The sequence below is a fragment of the Miscanthus floridulus genome, chromosome 1 (genome assembly GCF_019320115.1).
Source record: "Miscanthus floridulus cultivar M001 chromosome 1, ASM1932011v1, whole genome shotgun sequence".
In the NCBI taxonomy this organism is placed as follows: domain Eukaryota; kingdom Viridiplantae; phylum Streptophyta; class Magnoliopsida; order Poales; family Poaceae; genus Miscanthus; species Miscanthus floridulus.
In genome coordinates, this window is record NC_089580.1 from 108,987,058 (window position 1) to 109,008,433 (window position 21,376).

Below are 21,376 nucleotides of genomic sequence, written 5' to 3' on the forward strand. Positions count from 1 at the left end.
GCATATGATCATGAGTGAATACATGTAAGTGATGGATGTGAGTCACTAAAACATATTAGCTACACTTGTGATGACTAGTGGAACAATGTTCATGAAGATCATTTTGACTAATCAAGTACTTAAGTGATGCTAGGTGTGTTGAACTGAGAAGCTCTATGTGTAACCAATGCATGACCACAAAAGTCTCAAGTATATCTTTACCCAACCAGAGATGAACATGAGACAGCGAAGATGGTTAGAATTAATTAAGGACTACAATTTGCAAGTACATTACCATCCTGGGAAAGCTAATGTTGTAGCCGATGCACTCAGTCAGAAATCTCATTGCCACACTGAGGAAGCATTATTGGAAGATGGCTTCAATTTGTTACATCCTGTTGTACTGCACAATATCACTATCAGTTGTTCACTTGAGAGCAAAATCATAGAGCTGCAGCAAACAGATGTAGGTATAAGTCACATCAAGAGAAAGATGCAAGAGCACGAAACCAAGCATTTCAGGTTGGACGAAAGAGGTGTGCTATGGTTTGAGGACTGACTTGTGGTACCGAAAGACCGTGAGCTTAGAAATCAAATTCTAGAGGAAGCTCATTCGTCCAAATTATCTATCCATTCGGGTAGTAGTAAGATGTATCAAGATTTGAAAACCCATTTTTGGTGGACTAAGATGAAGAAAGAGATTGTAGCCTATGTCGCTAGGTGCAACAACTGCAGCAGAGTAAAAGCCGTTCATATGAAATCTATCGGATTACTTCAGTTATTGCTTATTCTAGGTTGGAAATGGGAAGAAATCAGTATGGACTTTATCATAGGCCTTCCGTTGACACAGCAAGGTCATGATTCCATATGGGTCGTTGTAGATTGTCTCACCAAGTCAGCCCATTTTATACCAGTTAACACAGGGTATGTAACTAGGAGGTATGCCGAGTTGTACATTTCTCAGATTGTGAGGCTACATGGAGTACCCAGGACCATAATCTCAGACCGAGGACCACAGTTCATAGCTCATTTCTGGGAGCACTTACACTAGGCCTTGGGGACTAAATTGATCAGAAGTTCGGCATACCATCCGCAAACTTCAAGACAGACAGAGCGAGTGAACCAAATCTTAGAAGATTTGCTAAGAGCTTGTGTTATATCTTCCAAGGGTTCATGGGAGAAATGGTTACCTTTAGCTAAGTTCTCCTACAATAACAGATATCAAGCAAGCATCAAGATGGCTCCGTTTGAAGCCTTGTACGGCAGAAAATATAGAACTCCGTTGAATTGGATTGAGCTCGGTGAAAGGAGATACTTTGGTATTGACTTTGTCAATGAAGCTGAAGAGCAAGTGCATGTTATCCAACAGCATATGAAGGCAGCTCAATTGAGACAAAAGAGTTATGCTGATAAAAGAAGAAGACCACGGACTTTTGAAGTGGGTGACTATGTATACTTGAAGGTATCACCCATGAAGGGAGTGAAGAGATTTGGAATGAAAAAGAAGCTTGCACCTAGATATGTAGGACCATACAAGATTACAGAACGAAAAGGAAATGTTGCTTATAAGTTACAACTTCCACCAGAGATGAGTGCAATATTTGATGTCTTCCATGTTTCTCAGTTGAAGAAATGTCTTCGTGTACCTGAAGAAGCTATTGCACCCACCAACATGAAGCTTCAATCGGATTTGACTTATGAAGAAAAGTCAGTCCGAGTGTTAGAAGAAATGAAAAGAGTAACACGGAGTAAGATTATTAAGTTCTATAAGGTGGTGTGGAACAATCACAGTAAACAAGATGCTACGTGGGAACGAGAGGATTATTTACGAGAGGTTTATCCCGCCTTTTTCCAAGAATGGTAGGTCTTGCAAATCTCGGGACGAGATTTTTATAAGGAGAGGGGTTGTAACACCCTAGGTGTTAGCCTTGCATAAATTGACTTGCATTGCATGAGCATGAGCATCAAGCATTCATCTTTAAGCTTTTACAATTGAAACATGTGTTTGAAACATTTGCAACATTGCTTGTTATTTCATGTTTCCCTATATATATGCATATGATCATGAGTGAATGCATGTAAGTGATGGATGTGAGTCACTAAAACATATTAGCTACACTTGTGATGACTAGTGGAACAATGTTCATGAAGATCATTTTGACTAATCAAGTACTTAAGTGATGCTAGGTGTGTTGAACTGAGAAGCTCTATGTGTAACCAATGCATGAAATGATTGTGTGACCTTACAATTAGCTTAGACATGTTCAAAATAGCATCATGAACAACTTTGGTATTCATGGTTAAGGGTAATTTGGTCACTAAGCTAAAGTTTGAGTGTATACCATCATTTGAATGTAGCATGTTTGACCAAGTTTGAACTATGTGCTAGAGACCTTGCATGGAGGTAGTCACTAAAGCAAAGTTGTAGTATTTGGCAAGAGGAACAACTTTTATTTTTGGGTCATAGACTAGTTTAGCTCCTAACATGCTTGAATTAGGCTCACAAGAATCATCAATTTCTTGTTTTCAACACTTAGCAAATATTTCTAACTCGAGTTAACTGACAGTTTGGTCGCGTTGACTTTGAGAGAATATAACTCGGTTTCGGTTGAGAGTTAGCACATGGTCCTTCAAGAACAATTGAAGCTGGTACATAGAGCTACAAGTTTGGTTTAGATCGTTGGCGTTAATTCCTCATGGTTTAGGAGATCGAGCGCTGTCAATTCTAGCTGTCAGGCTTGCATCGCGGTTACTGAATGAACTGAATCAACGCCTTCGGTGGCTGACCGTCGCCAGAGCATGCGCGCCGCGTGGACGCGAGGATGGCCGCGCGTCGCTAGTGTCCTACCCAACGTGGCCGTGTTGGGCCAGAGCGCAGTATAACGCATCCCGCACCCGCTGCTCCATCCCCGCGCTCTCCATTTCATTGCACTGCTTCCTCTTTCGCCATTCCCGCAGCGCAGCCTCATCGCCGAGCTCCGCCTTGCCTCCACCGTTGCCTTGCGTGGGCTCCACCGTACCGCCGCCGTCTCCATCTCGCCCGTAGCTGCGCCACGTCCGCCTCCACCGCATCGACGTAGTGGCTGGGTCAATTGAGCCTCGGTAAGGGCGTATTGCCTTTTTCCCCTCTCGCTGGAACCTCGGCCGCCATAGCCGCCTCCACGGCAAGCTTGCCACCGCTCGGCAATCGACGCAATTTTGAATTGGCGGCGATCGACGCAATTTGAGAGTTTTAGCATCATAAGTGTGATCTTGAATATAAATACAATTAATATTAGGCTTAAAACATGATTAGTTCCAGTTTAGGCTCTTAGCTTATTGCTTTAGGTGTTAGCATATAGTTAGGTGATGTTTTGCATATCTCTTTGTTTGTCGGTGGTCGTGTGCACTACGAGTTGTAATCCATGGTTTGCAAGTATTGCGAGACCCTCCAAACACGTTGTGGAGTAGTCATAGATGTTGTGTGAGGGAGGAGAGTCTCTTGATAAGGTCTTCGACTATCCACGGAGTTAGCTAACCAGAAACTTCCTTTGCAAGGATCTACATCAAGGACTAATGAAAACTGCGAGCTCTTGAATAAATAAGTAAATAAAATGAGTTGTGGTGCGGTGTTCTATATTCTCTACCTATTCTTTACATTCTGCAGTTACTTGTAACTTGCATGCATGACTTTACCTTTCCTAGGATTGCACGCTAGTTGATAGAATTGGAACTAGAGTACAATATTTTTGTTCGGTAGAGAAAGCAACACTATAAAAACCTGGAACACATGCAGATAGAATTAGGCCTTGTTTAGATTGAAGATTTTTTCAACCCGATGAATAGTAGCACTTTCGTCTTATTTGGTAAATATTGTCCAATCGTGGACCAACTAAGCTCAAAAGATTCATCTCGTGATTTCCAACTAAACTGTGTAATTAGTTATTTTTTTTACCTACATTTAATGCTCCATGCATGCGTCCAAAAATTGATGTGATGGAGAGAGAGTGAAAAAACTTGGAATTTTGGAGTGATCTAAACAAGGCCTTAGTATAAGTTTTTACATGGGTGAAGAAGTTGGCTATAGATTTAAGTAACCCTACTCTTAGGGCTTAGTGTAAAATACTAGAAGCCTTCATTTATAAATAGGTGTATAACTATAGCTTGAAGAATAATAAATTGTTTTGCTGTTTCCTATTTATTCTTTTTCCTGCAAAGAAGAAGCTTCCTGTTCCTGCGGAGTGTTGATGTACTGAATTTAATTATGTAGCTCTGGAAACACGGATAAGATAAAACAGAATTCGCGGAAGCTTCTTTATGCTAATTTTAATTTGACTCAACGACCTTGTGATCTAAGCGGTGGCTAGGTACGATTACGCACATGGTTTAACTGTTAACGTTGTTTCTGTGCAGGGTGTTAGTTGGGCAGGAAGAAGTATGAGCAGAAGCTTGAGGCAGAAGGTGGCGACGAATATCAGTTAGGCTGTGTTTGCTTCTCAAAAATTTTCACAAAAAAATGCTACAGTAGTTATCATATCGAATCTTGTGATACGTGCATGGAGTATTAAATGTAGACGAAAAAAAACTAATTGCACAGTTTAATTGGAAATCGCGGGACAAACGTTTTGAGCCTAATTAGTCCATGATTGAACACTAATTGTCAAATAAAAACAAAAGCTACAGTAACCAAATTTCCAAATTTCACAAACTAAACACGCACTTAGGCTACAAAACACCAATAAGTCAGAGTTGTCCATGCCCATGCATGCGCTGGCAAATAATCCAGCATGTGTGCTAATTAACCTAGCTAGCTAGCTGATTCCCGGTCGGGTGTTGACTAACTAGAGGCAGCCAAGTTGGAACGTCAATAATAGACCACTGCGGTGAATCGAGAGGTCGTAGTCGCAGACGTGGTTGCGGTGACCGGTGAGTAGGTATTTTTAGATGGGGAGACGGAAGTGACTTCGTGTGTTACAATACGTTTTAAGTACGATTCATAGAGCTAATAATTAGATGTGTTAATAATTCATTTCTTTATTTAAATGAATCCAACAAATAGTTTAGTTAATGGTTAGCTATACCTAACTAGTGGCCGACCGAGCTCGTCAGTATAAACTTAAAAGAAGATTTTCTTTATAGGTAATATTTTTTATAATAAAAAATTAACCAAGCTTCGGAGCTCCGCTATTGTACCTAACTAACAAACCAGCGAATAGTTAGCTAGCCTAGTATTAACTATAAATTATTATTAGCTAGCTAACTATTAGTAGTTAATGATACAAAGATGACCTTAAGGCTCCGTTCGCTTTGCTGAAAAAATAAGCCGAAACATTATTCCAGCTAATTTATTGTGAGAGAAAAATACTGTTCCTACTGAAAAAACAAATTGAAAAAAACGGATTATAAGATAAACAAACTGGGGCTAATTTTCTTCATTTTAGGTGACTAGAACTATGGTACACTGTAGTACTATTAAGTGGTAGGTAGCTGTTTGCGATGCAGTTTGCCGAGGCCATTTTTTATTCCCCTCAATTCCAAATTTTGGCACCGTGCAAAAAGAAGATTTTTCGTCACATCAAACTAGTGGTACATGTATGAAATACTAAATGTTGACAAAATCAAAAACTAATTGTACAGTTTGGTTGTACTTTGTGAGACGAATGTTTTGAGCCTAATTAGTCAACGATCGGACAATTGGCACCGAATAAAAACAAAACGACACAGTGATTCGGCCGGCGCCAAATCGGCCGAACTAAACGCGGCCCAAGTGCGTTCCTTCTCCGACTGAGCACTGCCGGTGCCGGCCGATAACCGAGCATGATCGTCAGAATTAAGATTTGTGACATCTGACATGCATGCATATGGCGTGCATGCCGTCACGATCGAGCGGGACGGACGGACGATATAGTATGATATAGACCGGGGCGGCCGGAAGATGCTAATGCTACGCTTCTCTGCTGACTTGCCGAGTGCTGATGCAGAGGAGAGGCGAGCATGCAATTGGAACGGACGGACGGCCAGCGTGTGCCAGGCCGGCTGGCCAGCGCTGTGGATGATGTGCAAGCACAGACAACGGGAGCTGTGCGGGAAGATTTGCCGGCGGGCCGGGATTCCTTCCTTGCCACCATCGACGGCTCACACTCACAGCGAGGAACGTAGTCTGTACCCACCAGGTTCCGTTGTTTTCCGGTGAGGCGAGCCGGGTCAAGCAGTGCCGCGGTGGGCCCAATTTTTTATATTTTAATCTTTTTTTAAGAAAATTTACGTTTAGCTCTTTGAAAGACGTAAACGGACCCTAGATCGGCGTCAGGACTCATGGCTTTGAGGTAACACGTCTCGGCGTCATAGATCTTGGCTTCGAGGTGTCTGGCCATGCACAGCAGGATATCTTAGGTGGCGTTGACGTGACCGGTACATCAGAGCCACAGATCTTGGCTCCGAGCTCGGAGCCATGGATCTCGGCTCTGAGCTCAGAGCCATGGATCCTGGCGCCAAGCATGGATTCAAAACCTACGGCCAAGTTTCCCTTGCCAAGATTGTTTTCATTTCTTCCTCCTCCCTCTCGAGTTCTTCCTCTCCCTAACCCGCCCAATCTTTCTACCCTAGTTTAGTCTAGGACATCTGTACCCTAGTTTGATATAAGTTATCACATACCATTTCATGTATTGTGTGTGTTGAATTAGATAATCCACTACTTCGTTACGTTTTATTTGCACTACGTGAGCTTGTTTCACTACCTATACAATATTAAACTCAATATTATGACAACAAATAATGAAACCAACAACACTATGAAAGATCAATAGAGCACATTAATCAACATAACAATATTTGAAGTACATGACGACAAACTAAATAACGCAAAATATGCCTCAGGTACGTCCATACTTAAAGTGCATTATATGACAACACAATGCAAAGTCCAAGATTAGACAACATTGTTCATGAATAAACCATAAAACTAGCAAATTATGAAGACTACTGAGTACAACGAGACAACTTTTCCTTTCTCTGGGCATCGGAATTCTCCTCCATTGCTGCCTTCACTCGGAGCACACGCTCAAGGTTCCTCTCTCTCTCTCTCTCTCTCTCTCTCCTCCCTGTACGCAGCAACACGCCTCCTTTTCTCCTCTTTCTTGTGCTCCTTTTCTAGAGCCTCCTCTCCGCGTCTCTTCTCCATCATCACCTTATCCTCTGTCTCCCACCGTAACAGTTCTGCATCCACTCCTTATCTTCTGGCTTGATCTCAGTGTCGATCCACTGCTCAAAATCACAGAGCAGTGGAGGGGTCTACAACAAATGCAATTGTTACAAAACAAATAAATAATGCAAGACTTCATTTGACAAAAAATAATTATTACACAACATCAATTGCTCACCATCTTGTTAATGCGGCGCTGACGAAGTGTAAGCTTAAACGCAAAATTGGCACACATATAATATCTCTGCCTATACATGTCCTCTTCATCGGACTTGGCTACCTTGCAAGGATCACCACATCAGCACATGGGCACTAGAACACCACTTGGCAGAGGCAATAGGTTAAATGCATTTTCGGTCATCCGGCTATAACTACAATTGAACAATTTTTTTTCTAAGAACCGAAAGCAATGAACATTAAACCCTAAACCTAGGGTTTTTTCATTTATTGCACATAAATGAAAACATAATATAACACGATGATAAGAGATTACCTTGGCTTACTAGCTTTACCACGCCTTGACATCCTACCATTACATAATACAAAAAATAAAAAATTACTTCAAACATTAGGTAATAACGTATCTAGGGTTGCAAAATAGACGTAATATATACCAAATCAATGCGTAAAAAATGATAAGGGGAGAGATGATACCTTGCTCGTGAAAATGTATGGATCAAATCCAAATACCAAGGTCAAATTCGACGATTCAAGAGATTGGGCGGGTTAGGGAGAGGAAGAACCCAAGAGGTAGGAAGAAGAAATGAAAGCAGTCTCGGCAAGGGAAACTTGGCCGTGGGTTTTGAATCCATGATCGGCGTCAGGATCTATGGTTCCGAGCTCGGAGCTGAGATCCATGGCTCCGAGCTCGGAGTCAAGATCTGTGGCTCCGAGGTACCAGTCACGTCAACGACACCTAGGATACCCTGCTGTGCACGGTCAGACACCTCGGATCCAAGATCTGTGGCGCCGAGACGTGTTACCGCAGAGTCATCATTCCTGACACCGACCCCCAGGGTACAAAGATGAGTTTACGTCTTTTAGGGAGCCAAACATAAATTTTCTTTAAAAAAGGACTAAATTGCAAAAAAAAATTGGGCCGGGCAGGGGTGGGTCTTGGATTGATGCAAAGCGGATTTGACTGGAACGATCAGGTTACAATTAACCAGCCGCAGCCGGTGTGTACTGAATACTGATCCGATCGACCGCCCCCGTTTCGACTACTTTGCAGCTGCCTGCCCGCTAGTACCTCCTTTGCATGGATGGACAAGGAGTGAACTGAACTCAATGTGCAACGAACCCGGCCGGCCTGCAATACTTATCTTACATTTCTGGACCTACGTTAACGTTACTCTTTCCTTCCATTCCATACTTTAGGTCAGCTTATCTTTTTATTTTAAGTCAAATTTATCTAACTTTAGATTAACTAATATTATATGAATATCATCGATGTCTATAATACTAAATAAGTACGCTGTTATGGAATATTGTATGATGGATTGAATTAAACTAATTTGGTGATATAAATGTTGGTAAATTTATAATAGACTTGATCAAAGTTAGAAATTAGAATAGTTTGATTTACTGTAAACACAAAGTGATTTATAATTTGGAAAGAAGCAGATATATACAATGGTCAAATAAAGTTGAAAATGTTTTGTATAACGGTACAAAATATAAAATTAGCATTAGCATACAGTAGTACGGAGTAAGTATGTACTACTAGTAGTATAATCAAGGGGAACGAGCATCAGTCTACGGGACAGCAATTACTTTTTTACAGTCAATTACTAGCTACTACTAGTGACGTAACCCAAGCTGTTATATTATAGTAGGTGCGGTTGCAGACGCGAAGCTACTGCTAATGGCTGCCGAATTAAGCTTTGACCACTTTGCCACCCTTGCTGCTCTTTTTAAATCCTCTACTTAACTAATTTAGTATTTATTAGTAATCGCTGGTCGCTGCTTGGAGTATGAGTGGCAGATGAGACTGGATTGGTCAGTTTCCAAGCGGCAAGAGCGAGCACGGCGGCGAGAACATGAGTCAAAGGACAACCGGACAAGGTACACCTCCACGTAAGACACAACGCACCAATGCACCTCTCCAGCTCTGCTTCGCTTCGCAGCCAGCTCCTCCTCCCCTGCTTCTCCTGCGCTTCCCCTGTCGCCATCCTCCACCGGCTAGCTACCTTACCTTACCTTATAAATACACCCATCCATGGCTGTTGTTAGCACCGTCATCCACCGCATCCATCCATCCACTGAATTCTCCAATCACACTGTTGCCAGGTTCTCCAGCTGCAAGCGCGCATCAACATTCCACAAGCGAAATGGCGGCGCCGGCAGCGGTGCGTTCTTGGCGCCGGGCATTCGCGGCGTTCGCGCTGCTCCTTCAGCTGCATCTGATTCAGCTGCGCGGCGCGCGGTCGGCGACGTTCACCATCGCCAACAGCTGCGGCTACACGGTGTGGCCGGGCCTGCTGTCCAGCGCGGGCTCCGCGGCGCTGCCCAGCACGGGGTTCGCGCTGGCGCCGGGGGAGTCCCGTGCCGTGGCGGCGCCCGCGGGGTGGTCGGGCCGCCTCTGGGGCCGCACGCTCTGCGCCGCCGACGCCGCCACGGGGCGGTTCGCGTGCGCCACGGGGGACTGCGGCTCCGGGGACGTGCAGTGCAACGGCGGCGGCGCCGCCACGCCCGCCACGCTGGCCGAGTTCACGCTGGACGGCAGCGGCGGGCTCGACTTCTACGACGTCAGCCTCGTCGACGGGTACAACCTGCCCATGGTCGTCGCGCCCACCACCACCGCCTCCTCCACCACGGCATCAACCGGCAAGTGCGCGGCGACGGGGTGCGCCGCGGAGCTCAACGCGGCGTGCCCGGCGGGCCTAAGGGTGGAGGCCGCGGCGGACGGCGGGCCCGTGGCGTGCCGTAGCGCGTGCGACGCCTTCGGGGACGCGCAGTACTGCTGCAGCGGCGCTTATGGGAATCCTAACACATGCCGGCCATCAACGTACTCGCAGTTCTTCAAGACCGCGTGCCCGCGCGCCTACAGCTACGCCTACGACGACGCCACCTCCACATTCACCTGCGCCGCCGGCAGCACCGACTACACCGTCACCTTCTGCCCCGCCGTGCCCACCAGGTACCAGCAATGACTAATTCGCGCTGCCACTACACTAAGAACGACTAGTTTCATCCTTCATTCCCTGCAATTAGCAGTAGTATAGTAGTTAAAAATGACTAATAAGATACTATTAGCAGTAGTACACCATTCTGTCAGTACGTACTGTAGCAGTAATTGTGGGAGTGGCTAGTCACTAGTGACAAGTCGCAGGTGGGCTGGGATGGTGACGCATTTCGAGGAGGTAAGTTACCAACGGCTAGTGAGAAAACGGCTAGGAAGGCAGGCACGCGCGGTTGTCCAGTCCACGTGGTCATACTACGTAGGACAACTGGACAAGGGTTGCCTCTGTTTTAGCCGTTTGGGCTCTCACAGGTGGTCCTGGCAGTTGGCACGGCCCAGCAGGTCAAAATAACATAGCAAACATGTTTTAGTTAAAAATATGGCACCATGCCACCAATTTTTATCTACTCTTTTTTTTTGGCAACAACTCATATATAGTATTATATTAAAGAGAACAGCAGCTATCAGTTACTGATACCGTGTACTAGCTGTGATACTGACCACTTGAATACTGTTGCATGCAACAGCGTAAAGTCGACAGGGCAGAACCCGCAGACCGCCGGGTTACCGCAGCAGCTGAACAACGGCACCACCATGGTCTTCTTCGGCGGCAACACGCAGACCAGCGCCGCCGCCGCTTCCGCCAACCTTCTCTACGCCGTCACCATCACCGTGGCGCTCGCGCTCTCGGGCTCGGCTCTCGTGTGAGCGCACCCGGTCCGGTGCTACCGCAGCACTAGGTTGGTCGGTCACCGTCGCTGCTAGGTGGGGCCACGCATATCATGTGCTTTTGACCGTATGTTGCAGCCCCTAGCGACTGGGACGGAACAAGAGCATAGTACTGTACCGTATTGTAGGATTGTAGCCTAGGTAGGACAAGTAGAAGTAGACTAGTTTCTCTCTCTCTCTCTCTCTTTTTTGGCTCCGAAAATAGTCTTTTCATCTGTTGGGCAGAGACAGGCGGGTAATTCTTTCACCATCCTTTCTCCTACTGCAGGACTAGCTAGATAGGTCGTATCCATCAGAAGGATTTGTTGTAACCTCAGAGTGATTATTGGTTGATTGATTCTATTGGGGGAAAATAATCAAATCTTAAGCTTCAATTGGTTTTCTTCTCTCACTTAAGCTCTGAACATTTTTTGCAACAATTGATAGCAACTATGCCCGTGATGAAAGTTTGGGAGTGCTCTGGGGCTAAAAATAATGTGCTGTTGTTGACACTCAAATTTGAAATGGACTCATGTATTGACACTATTCCTGGAGGAAGCGAGCAGGCAACGGTGAATCAGCTAGCGTCACGTGTATATGTTGGTTGCTAGAGGTCAAATATATCGTGTGCGTACGGTTTTTTTTTCTGCATGTAAACTTGCTAATGGGCCAAAATTTGAACCACGCCCACATCAAACCATTCCTTTAAAAAAACTATCAATTAACCCAAACTGATCCAACCCGTCAATCTCTTGGGCCCGAACTAAACCAATCCATTTTCTTCTAAGCAGTGTCAAGCTATTCTTAAACCATGGGAGATCTAACTCTCACAAAAGTGCTCTGTCTCAATCTTTCTTCTTCCTCAATCTTTAGCTCTCGTCTCGGATGATAGGCAAGTAAAGTACGTCGCCGCCGCGCGCGGCAAAGAGGGTTGGCCGCTGTTGCCGTTGTCGTCGCCGTCGCTGTCGGCCTGCTACGATGTCCAGCTCCCACGTGCGGCGTGGTGCTTCTCGAATGCGGCTGCTGAGTGTGTCGTGGCTATCCTACGCTTGGGCACTGAAGTGGTCGACCTCGCACAACTCGAGCACATGTGCACCGCGTAGCAGCACAGCTCCTGTTATTGCGACTATGTGCGTGGGCTTGAATCCATTAGCCAAGAACCGGTTTGAGGTGAGGATTGAACCCATTATGCACCTGAACGATTAAAGTCCAACCTAAACTGATTCAAACCTTTTTGACTTCAAAACCAAATGGGATCAAACTGTTTGTGGATCCATTCCCACCAAGCCAAAGCCTAACCACGACAAAACCATACCATAAAAACCGGTTGCACACCGAACTATTAACACATTTAATAGTTCAGGTGTGTTAATGGTTTAAGAAAGAATATGAAACTGGCTTTGTATTTTTCGAGTTAAAAAACAAAATTGCTACGGACTTTTGAATATTAAATCAGATTTTAATATTTTTAATGCATATTTATTATATAAAAATATTTGGATTTTTTTTTGAAAATTATTTCTGAAACTTTTTATAAAGTCTATCATGAATGAAAGTTTAATGCACCTTCTCGTGGAGCCATGTAGGATGGCTCTACGCCGTCGCCATCACCACGGGCGTCGCGCTCTGGCTCTCGCGCTCGGCTATCGTGTGAGCGCACCCGGTCCGGTGCTACTGCAGCACTAGGTTGATCTGTCACTGTCGCTGCTAGGTGGGGCCACACATGTCATATGCTTTGACCAGGTCACCGAAGAGAAGACACGTACATATGTTGCAGCCCCTAGCAACCGGGACGAAACAAGAGTAGGGATGAATACGGACGGATATCAATGATATTACATTTGTTTTTATATTTTTATTCAGATTTAGATTCGAATACGGATAGTGTTAACTATGCCGGATATGATACGATTGGATATCGGCATCATAAATATGCGATTTGAGTATTCGGATACGAATACGGTATCGGATGTTGAATATCCGAACTCGGATACGGACAGATCTCAACTCCTCTAAATGGATTCGGTCTCGAATACGGTTGGAAAATATCCGTACCGTTTTCATCCCTGAACAAGAGCATACTAGACTGTAGCTATTGTAGGCTGGTAGCCAGGTAGGACAAGTAGAAGTAGACTAGTTTCTCTCCTCTCTCTTTTTTTTTTTTGCTCCAAAAATGTTCTTTTCATCTGTTGGGCAGAGACAGGCGGGGTAATTCTTTCACTATTCTTTCTCCTAATGCAGGACTAGATAGGTCGTATCCATCACAAGGATTTGTTGTAACCTCAGAGTGATTATTGGTTGATTGATTCTATTGGGGGGAAATAATCAAATCTTAAGCTTGTCACACTGTATGTATCAGTAGTTGGTTTTCTTCTCTCACTTACGCGCACAACATTTTTGCAACAATCGATGGCAACTACTCCCGTGAAAGTTTGGGAGTGCTCGGGGGCTGAAAATCAACATGTTGTTGACACTCAAATTTGAATTGGACTCATGTATTGACACTATTCATGGAGGAACGAAGCGAGCGGGCAACGGAGAATCAGTTAGCGTCACGTATGCATGTTGGTTGCAGGAGGTCCAGTGTGTCGTGTCCGTACGATTTTTTTTTTGCTGCATGTGAACTTGCTAACGGGCCAAAATCTGAACCACACCAAACTTTACTTCAAAGATCTATCAATTAACCCAGTCCACTCCGTTGTAGCAGCTCATTTACCTAAACTGATCCAACTTGTCAATCTCTTGGGCCCAAACTAAACCAATCCATTTTCTTCTATGCGGTGTCAAGCCATTTCAAAATCGTGGGATCTAACTCTCACAAAAGCTATGCACCATCTCAATGTTTCTTCTTCCTCAATCTTGAGCTCTGACTCGGATGTTAGGTAGGTACAGTAAGGCGGCGTGCGTGGCAAAGTGGGTTGGCGTTGTCGTTGTTGCCATCGTCGTCGCTGTCGGCCTGCTGTGATGTCCACCTCATACGGGCGATGAGCGTGTCGTACTGTCGAGAGCTCGCACAACAACTTGAGCACGTACGCGCTGCTGTAGCAGGAAGCTCCAATGACGAGCGATGTACGCCCAGGTATTGCGTGAAAATGCCAGTCCTACCACTTCTGTGATTCGTACCTACTTGGCTACCACAGCGGCGACCAGGGGCGGACACAGCGGGGGGTGGGGGGGCTCAAGCCCCCTACCCATATCGTAGCAGTGGAACCCCTGTAGAGTCCCCATGAATTTTTAGGCAAAGTTCTATAGTGTAGGGGGGTCGATCTTAAGTTTCAGCTCCCCTACACTATAGAACTTTGGCGGCGACTATGAGCACGCGCGGAACTCTTCAATGGAAGCAGCGGTCGTGATGACACCGGGGGGTTTCGGACCTCCTCCTGCGTGCAGTAGTGCTAGGTCTTGAGTTCGAGGATGGAGACAGTGTTGACACCCTTGATAGTAATTTTTTTTTTTTGCAGACAGTGTGTTGGCTTCAATCCATTAGCCAAGAACCAGTTTAAGGCAAGGGTTGAACCCATTATGCACCTGAACTATCAAAAGTCCGACCTAAATTGATCCAAATCTTTTTAACTTCAAAAGCAAACTGGGCAAACTATTTGTGAAATATAGTCCATTCCCAAACCAAATTAAAGCCTAACCACGATAACACCGTACCATAAACACCAGTTGTAAAACTTTGAGCATAGTTCAGATGTGCTATTGGTTTTAGAAAAAAAATATGAAGCTGGTCTTGCATTTTCTAAATTTTAAAAAAAAATTCTATAATTTTTTTAATATTAAATCAGATTTTAATATTTTAATGCATATATTTATTATATAAAAATATTGGATATTTTTTTGAAAATTATTTCTAAAGCTTTTTATAAAGTCCATCATGAAAGTTCGATGCACCTTCCTTGTGGAGCCATGTAGGATGGCTGACGTGGTGTCTCATTAGCCACAACTATTTGGAGAGATAAATCGAACGTTTTCAACTGTTAGAAAAAGGCTAAAAATCTGATTTTTAATTGAGAGAGAGAAATCAAACTCACGCTATAGTTGAGAGGGCGATCAAATGATTTTTTTCCCACCAAACTAATATTCCGGGCCCAAAACTAGAGCTTTAGCACAAAAGTAAGCCCAAACAGGAAAAGAGTTAATGTCCACGTAAGTGCCACGCAGGATCCTACATAGCCACTGGCCCACTACCGCTGCTGACTCACCAACGGAGCCTTTTTCTTAAAAAGAACTCCACTTGCCTCCGTTTCCGTCGCCCACCGCCGCCGCCGCCGCGCCAGATGCGCCTCCTCGCCACGGCGGCGAGACAACCCAATACACCGCACCGTATTCTCGTTAACCTCCACCACCTCATATCCACAACGACGACGACGACGACCTCCTCCTCCGCATACGATCCAACCGCGCAGTTCCTCCATCCCGACCACCATCGCCTACTGCCACTGCCAGCATCTCTCCGCCGTGACGCCCTCCTCGCACTCGCGCGCCTTCTCAAGACCTCCCCGCAATGCCACCTCGCGCTCCATGCCGTCAGCCCACTCTCTGGCTCCCCCTCCTCCACCCCGCTCGCCGCCCGCTTCGCCGCCGCATCGCGCCTCGCCACGTCGGCTACCGCGCTTCGCCCCTTCGCAGCGATCCTCATCGCAGCGCTCCTCCCGGTCGCCTCCTCCGACCTCCTTTCGTGGTCGTCTAGTGACAGTGCCAGCGGGAGCTCGCGCGCGCGGTACGGCGCGCTCCGGCTCGCGCTCCACGCATTCCTTGCCGCGGGCATGGCAGCCGAGGCACTCGATGTGCTCAAGCGCGTCCGCCGCTCTGGGAACACGCCCAGCCTCTCCGCGTTGGCGGCATTACTGCGCCTTCTATTCCGAAGCGGGGAGGTCCGCGCTGCCTGGAAAGTGTTCGAGGAAATGGCCGCGAGGGGACCGCGGCCGAGCCTTGCCACCTTCAACGCCATGCTCCTCGGTTTCTGCCACAGGGGGCTGGCGCGCGTCGCCTCTGGGCTGCTTGGGATCATGGGGAAGTTTGGTATCGTCCCAGACGTGTGCAGCTATAACATCCTCATCAAGGGGCACTGTGTGTTTGGGTGGTCACAGGACGCCTTCAAGCTGTTTGAAGAAATGCACAGGTCAGGGTGTGAGCCGACAGTTGTGACATATAACATACTAGTGGATGTTCTGTGTCATGAAGGGAGGATGCCGGAAGCAAGGAGGCTGTTCGATGAAATGGCCCAGGTGGGGATCCAAGCAAATACAATCACGTTCAATGTTTTGATTGATGGATATGCAAAGACCAGACGGATGGATCAGGCCTGCGCAGCCTATAGCGAAATGAAAGCAAGGGGATTAGTGCCAGATTCCTGCACATTCAACATTATTGCTGCTGGAGCTTACAAGTTCGGGCATGCTGCCCAGTTAGTCCATGATCATGACATGTTTGGTTCACATATGTTGGCTGATGGGTTGGATATGTTGGTCTGTAGGCTTTGTTGGGATCGTCAATTGGATGATGCCTGGGAGCTTCTGCGTGGTGCTATTGAGCAGGGTGTTCCATTGAGTGTTACAGGATTTAATGCATTGATCGCTGCTTATAGCAAGGAGGGACTCCACGAAGAAGCTTTTGAACTGTATAGAGTTATGAACAAGTTAGGGCTCGCACCGTCATCGTCTACTTTGAATTACTTGATAATGGGGCTGTGCAATCAAGGAAGGCTTGATGAAGCACAGCTTCTTTTAGAGCACATGGTTAGTAAAGGATATTGTCTGAGTACATCATTTACTATCTGCTTGGATGCATCTTTCAGAGAGGGTAATGCAGTCTGCGCATTGAGATGCTGGGATGATATGGGCAAAATTGGTTTACAGCCTGATTTTATTGCTTTCTCAGCATATATCAATGGCCTGTGCAGATTAGATTATGTGAATGAGGCTTATCAGGCATTTGCTGAGATGACAGCCAGAGGAATTGTACCGAACAATTTTACTTACAACTCCATCATATCTGCACTCTGTAGAGCAGGCAATATGACTGAAGCCTTGAAGTTACAGCAGAATATGAGGCAGAGTGGCCTTGTTCCTGACATTTACACAAGCAACATTCTAATCGATGGTTTATGCAGAGAAGGAAAGCTGGAGGTGGTGGACAACCTTTTATTGGACATGTGCAGTAATGGTCTAACCCCAGACACAGTGACATATAATACGATAATCAATGCATATTGTAGGGCTAAGGATATGAACAGTGCCATGAATTTCATGAATAAGATGCTCGCAGCTGGTTGTGAACCAGATATTTTCACATATAATATTTGGATGCATAGTCTCTGCAGCAACCATATGTTGAATCAAGCAGGGAAGGTGCTAGATGAGCTTGTTGCTATGGGTTGTCCTCCAAATTCTGTTACATACAACACATTGATGGATGGCATTTGCAGCGATGTTCTTGATCCAGCTATGATATTGACTGGCAGGCTTATTAAGATGGCTTTTCAACCAAACACTATCACACTTAATGTTTTCCTTTCTCATTTCTGCAAGCAAGGATTTGGGAAGAGAGCCCTTATGTGGGCTGAGAAGCTCAGAGAAGATTCTTTTGTTTTTGATGATGCTACTAGAAATATAATTGACTGGGCACGAAGGGAAATGGAGGATGACCCCCACGCTAACAACGAGGACATAGAAAGATGCCTATTTCTTGAGTTCTTAATGTTCATGACATATGAGACTATGCATAACGGCAGATCCTCAAAGGCTACACATATGCCTACAGATAGAGGTTTTGATCCTGCTGGCAGAAGCATGATTAAAATTTTGGATACTGGTTGATAAATGAATTTTATAACCCTATAAAGTATTAGAAAACTTTTTGGTAGCCGATGGTGCCTCTGTGAGATACCATATCACAACCCTTGCTATTCAATATCCACTATGAATCACTCTGTTTGAGCTATGAAAGTTTTTGGAGCTATGTACCATCAGGAACTGTCTAATCGCTGATCTTCTGTTCCAGCATTTCCTTGCTATGAATTTTGGATGGTGATTGATGGTTGCATAGGCAGCGACGATTTCTTGTCTTCTGTGATTGTCGGTGGGGGTTGTGCTTGTTCATGCAGGTTCAAGGTGGTTTTGTGACTGTGGCTGGGATGAGCTGCACAGATCATTGGCTTCTCACAGCATACCATTCTTTGTTCCTGTTGCGCACTGCTATTTGTGCGGTTGGTTGATGGTGGCCTGGTATGCATCTGTTACTGTACAACCTCCGTTGGCTGAGAAGGCACTTGTCCCTGGGTGTGGCTGTTATGGTGATTGAGGTGGCAGAAACTGTTAGCTGGCTCCCAGGTGTTTGCCCTCAGTCACATATGAGCACGCGCTTCTCCCTGGGTAGGGAGAGGGAGAGGGAGCTGAACTGGAGGTGCAGCTAGCCTTATACCTTTCATATTTCATATAATACATGGCAAGCACTACATTGTGCCAACTACATGGACATACTGCCAATTCTACAACTATCAACTACTAGGCCATAAAGGCCACAACTACAGCATGACCTGTTGTATAGACAAGGAAGGGCATGGTCAAAAGAATGGAGCACTACATGCTCATGACATAAGCAACAACAACAACATCCAATCCAACAGAAACTGCAGTGCAGCTAACAGCATATAGATACTGACCAGCATCAATGGCATTCACTGGTAAGTGGTCTTAGTTGCTTTGTGCAGTTCAGTTTTGTCCTTGTGCTTATCAATTTGTGCATTTGTTGTCTTTCAGATGATGCCCCTGATGACTGGAACAGAACCTGCTCCTTCGGTGGATGCAATGAATTTTAGTTTGGCTGATGTGATGTGCCATGGGTTCATTGGATGGTAAACATCATAGTGCAAGGTTTCAATTTGTTTGTGCAGAAACAAGTAGTGGTTAGAAATTTAGAAATATACAAGGTTCCCTCTAATTGTGCAATTTTGGTACCATTGATTTTCCTTATCAATAAGAAATGCAAGATTATGTGCTGTTATGTTACTAATATGCTAGATCATACTGTTACACCTTTTTTTTAATTCTTGATTGGACATAAGCTGCAAAGTTGAAGTCCATAGCAGTTTTCTTTCTCCTTGTCAACTGCCTTCTCTATCTTCTTACTAGCTACTTTTCTTGTTCTTTTAAATGATTATTTTGTCTTGCCGCCAGAATGGGTTTATAATCAATAAATTCTAAAGATGGATGCTGCTGTCCAATCCATCCAAAGGATCATAGATTCATAGTATGGATTCCATAATCCATACTACTGTAAATGTGTAAGAAGCTCATCAAAGCATACCCTTTAACTGCAAACTTTAGTTAGGTGTAGTCAGGTGGGACTTCAAAGCAAATTCTTTTTCATAGAATAATTGATTCCGCTACTGCATATAATAAAATTTGTGAACAGATTGTTCTACGCCCTGTCAGCTTAGATTTGTTAGTCTAGTGTGACTGCACTTGTAAAATGTTCTGATGATGTTGATTTTTTTTTTTTTTTTGCTTGCTGTCTAATTTTCAGTTTTGAAGACACCTTGTTAACTGTAGGAGCTTGTTTTTAGTTTGGGCCCTACCAAAAACTGTTAATGCCTAACTTTTCAGCTAAGGTTTGGATGGCTTCCTGCTTTCTAACTGTGGCTGGCCAAGCCCAAGTTTGGCATGCATTGTTCCCTTGTGGGGCTCAAAGTTGTGGTGCATCAACCGTGTGCCCCAAAATGTTGGCAACGAGACGTTCCAGCCTCGTTGTGTAATGTTGTTCTCATCCAATTTGGAGCTTGTTTTCCTTTTCCTCTCAGCTCTAAGCTGCGGTACTGAAAATTGAGCACGAGATCCAACATAATCCCCAGCCGGCAGTGCTCTGGTAGTAGCCAGGACGGCACCCTTTCTCTCTGCACTAGTGAACCTGGTAGCAGAAACAAGTTTTCTCCAACGACCGCATCTTAATCTCCTCAAATGTGTCACTGGCTTATGCATCAAGTGCTTTCTGGTGAAGATTTGCTGCATGCGGATTATTTATCAGGTTTGTGAAATTATGTTATTTTCTCAAAATTTTGGCAACTATTCTGGTCCTATCCAAACATCCGCATTCCAAAATTTAGCCATGTGTTTGCTTTGATCGCGAACAAATTTTGGTTGGTCTAGATGGGCCTGAAACCAAACAAGCTATGATCGTTTGAAAATAGTTGCCTTAGTCAAAATAGTACTAGTAAAAAGTAGTATGGTGAAAACAAAAAGTAACATTCTCATCTTCATTTTAATACAAGGGACGATCGTGCGCATTTGCTCAATTGGCATAGTCGTTTTCTTGTGATAGACCTCATTGGATATTTGTCATGTGGGGGCGCACGTACGCGAGACGCCGTGCGCGTGACGTGCGCCGCGCTGCAGAGCGCGCCCAGCTCTCGGCTGGGAAGGCCACCGTTAGTGGCTAAGTTTAGCAAGTACCAATTAGTTATTTGGCTTTCCTATTAGTTTGTTGGCTTTCCTAAATTGTAGGCATGGCTGTTCCAGCCATGGGCTATTTATTATTGTATCCGGCACTTTGCAAATTAAGAAAGATCATTATCCCTAATCTCTCTCTTCTCCCTAACCAAACCTACGGTGGAGGGGCAAAACCTCACCGGAGGCGACACGGACCGCGGCTACAACCTCCGTAGCCAAGGGCCGGCTACCCTATGCGTCAAGGCCCTTGACAATATTGGAACAGAGTGCTCTAGACCAACCTCTTTGCTTTCTTTAATGGAGCTGTTTAGCTTGGTTGTGCTAAAGACAGTCTAGTGTATTTAAATATAATTGCATTTTGACTTCCTTAAGTTTTCATCTCCCGCACAGTATTATACTTGGTTTTTTCTTTTGCCTGCTGATACTCTTTTATCAGATGGAATAATGACAGAGCTATTGGCAACCTGAAGAGTGAAATGCGGTTAAGAATGTTGGTTGGTTTAGTATGAAGTTCTTATCGCGGAACTTCATCTTACTGTCAAGAGGATGGCTAATTGGGTATTGATTGGTGAGATGGGTGTTTGGACCGAGCTGCCTGGAAACACCAGGGATAACAGATGACAAAGCCTTCAAAAGGTCAGCAGCTCTCAAACTGAAATTTAAAGATGTCGGCTCAGCTTTCCTGAGCCAACACGAAACGTACTCTTGTTTTGTTACTGATGTTTGCCATTATGTTTTGTTTGCCAGAATGCCACATCTACGTAAAACAGTTTGCACGTAATTTTCAGATGCCATTACTCATCGGTAAAAGGTATGTTTGTACTGTCTGTGCTCAGCATACCATTTCTTAATTTATGGGAAGAAACAATCTTGTAATCG

The 21,376-nt window shown here is 44.9% G+C and overlaps 2 protein-coding genes and 1 long non-coding RNA gene across 3 annotated transcripts; all 3 read left to right on the forward strand.

The window, feature by feature from the left end:
* The first annotated feature begins 9,398 nt into the window (after positions 1-9,398).
* Positions 9,399-11,436, forward strand: LOC136538783 (thaumatin-like protein 1b). Its single transcript, XM_066530738.1, has 2 exons — positions 9,399-10,298; positions 10,868-11,436. Exons 1-2 carry the CDS (start codon positions 9,490-9,492, stop codon positions 11,046-11,048), a joined length of 990 nt encoding a protein of 329 aa, XP_066386835.1. The 5' UTR covers positions 9,399-9,489; the 3' UTR covers positions 11,049-11,436.
* A 3,892-nt stretch (positions 11,437-15,328) lies between these two features.
* On the forward strand, positions 15,329-19,470 carry LOC136538773 (pentatricopeptide repeat-containing protein At1g63330-like). The gene is made up of 2 exons (XM_066530729.1): positions 15,329-18,735; positions 18,812-19,470. Exon 1 carries the CDS (start codon positions 15,329-15,331, stop codon positions 17,867-17,869), a length of 2,541 nt encoding a protein of 846 aa, XP_066386826.1. The 3' UTR covers positions 17,870-18,735; positions 18,812-19,470.
* Positions 19,471-19,668: 198 nt separating this feature from the next.
* Positions 19,669-21,376, forward strand: LOC136490900 (uncharacterized). The gene is made up of 3 exons (XR_010767904.1): positions 19,669-20,075; positions 20,934-21,133; positions 21,245-21,376. It is a non-coding gene; the product is annotated as an uncharacterized lncRNA (long non-coding RNA).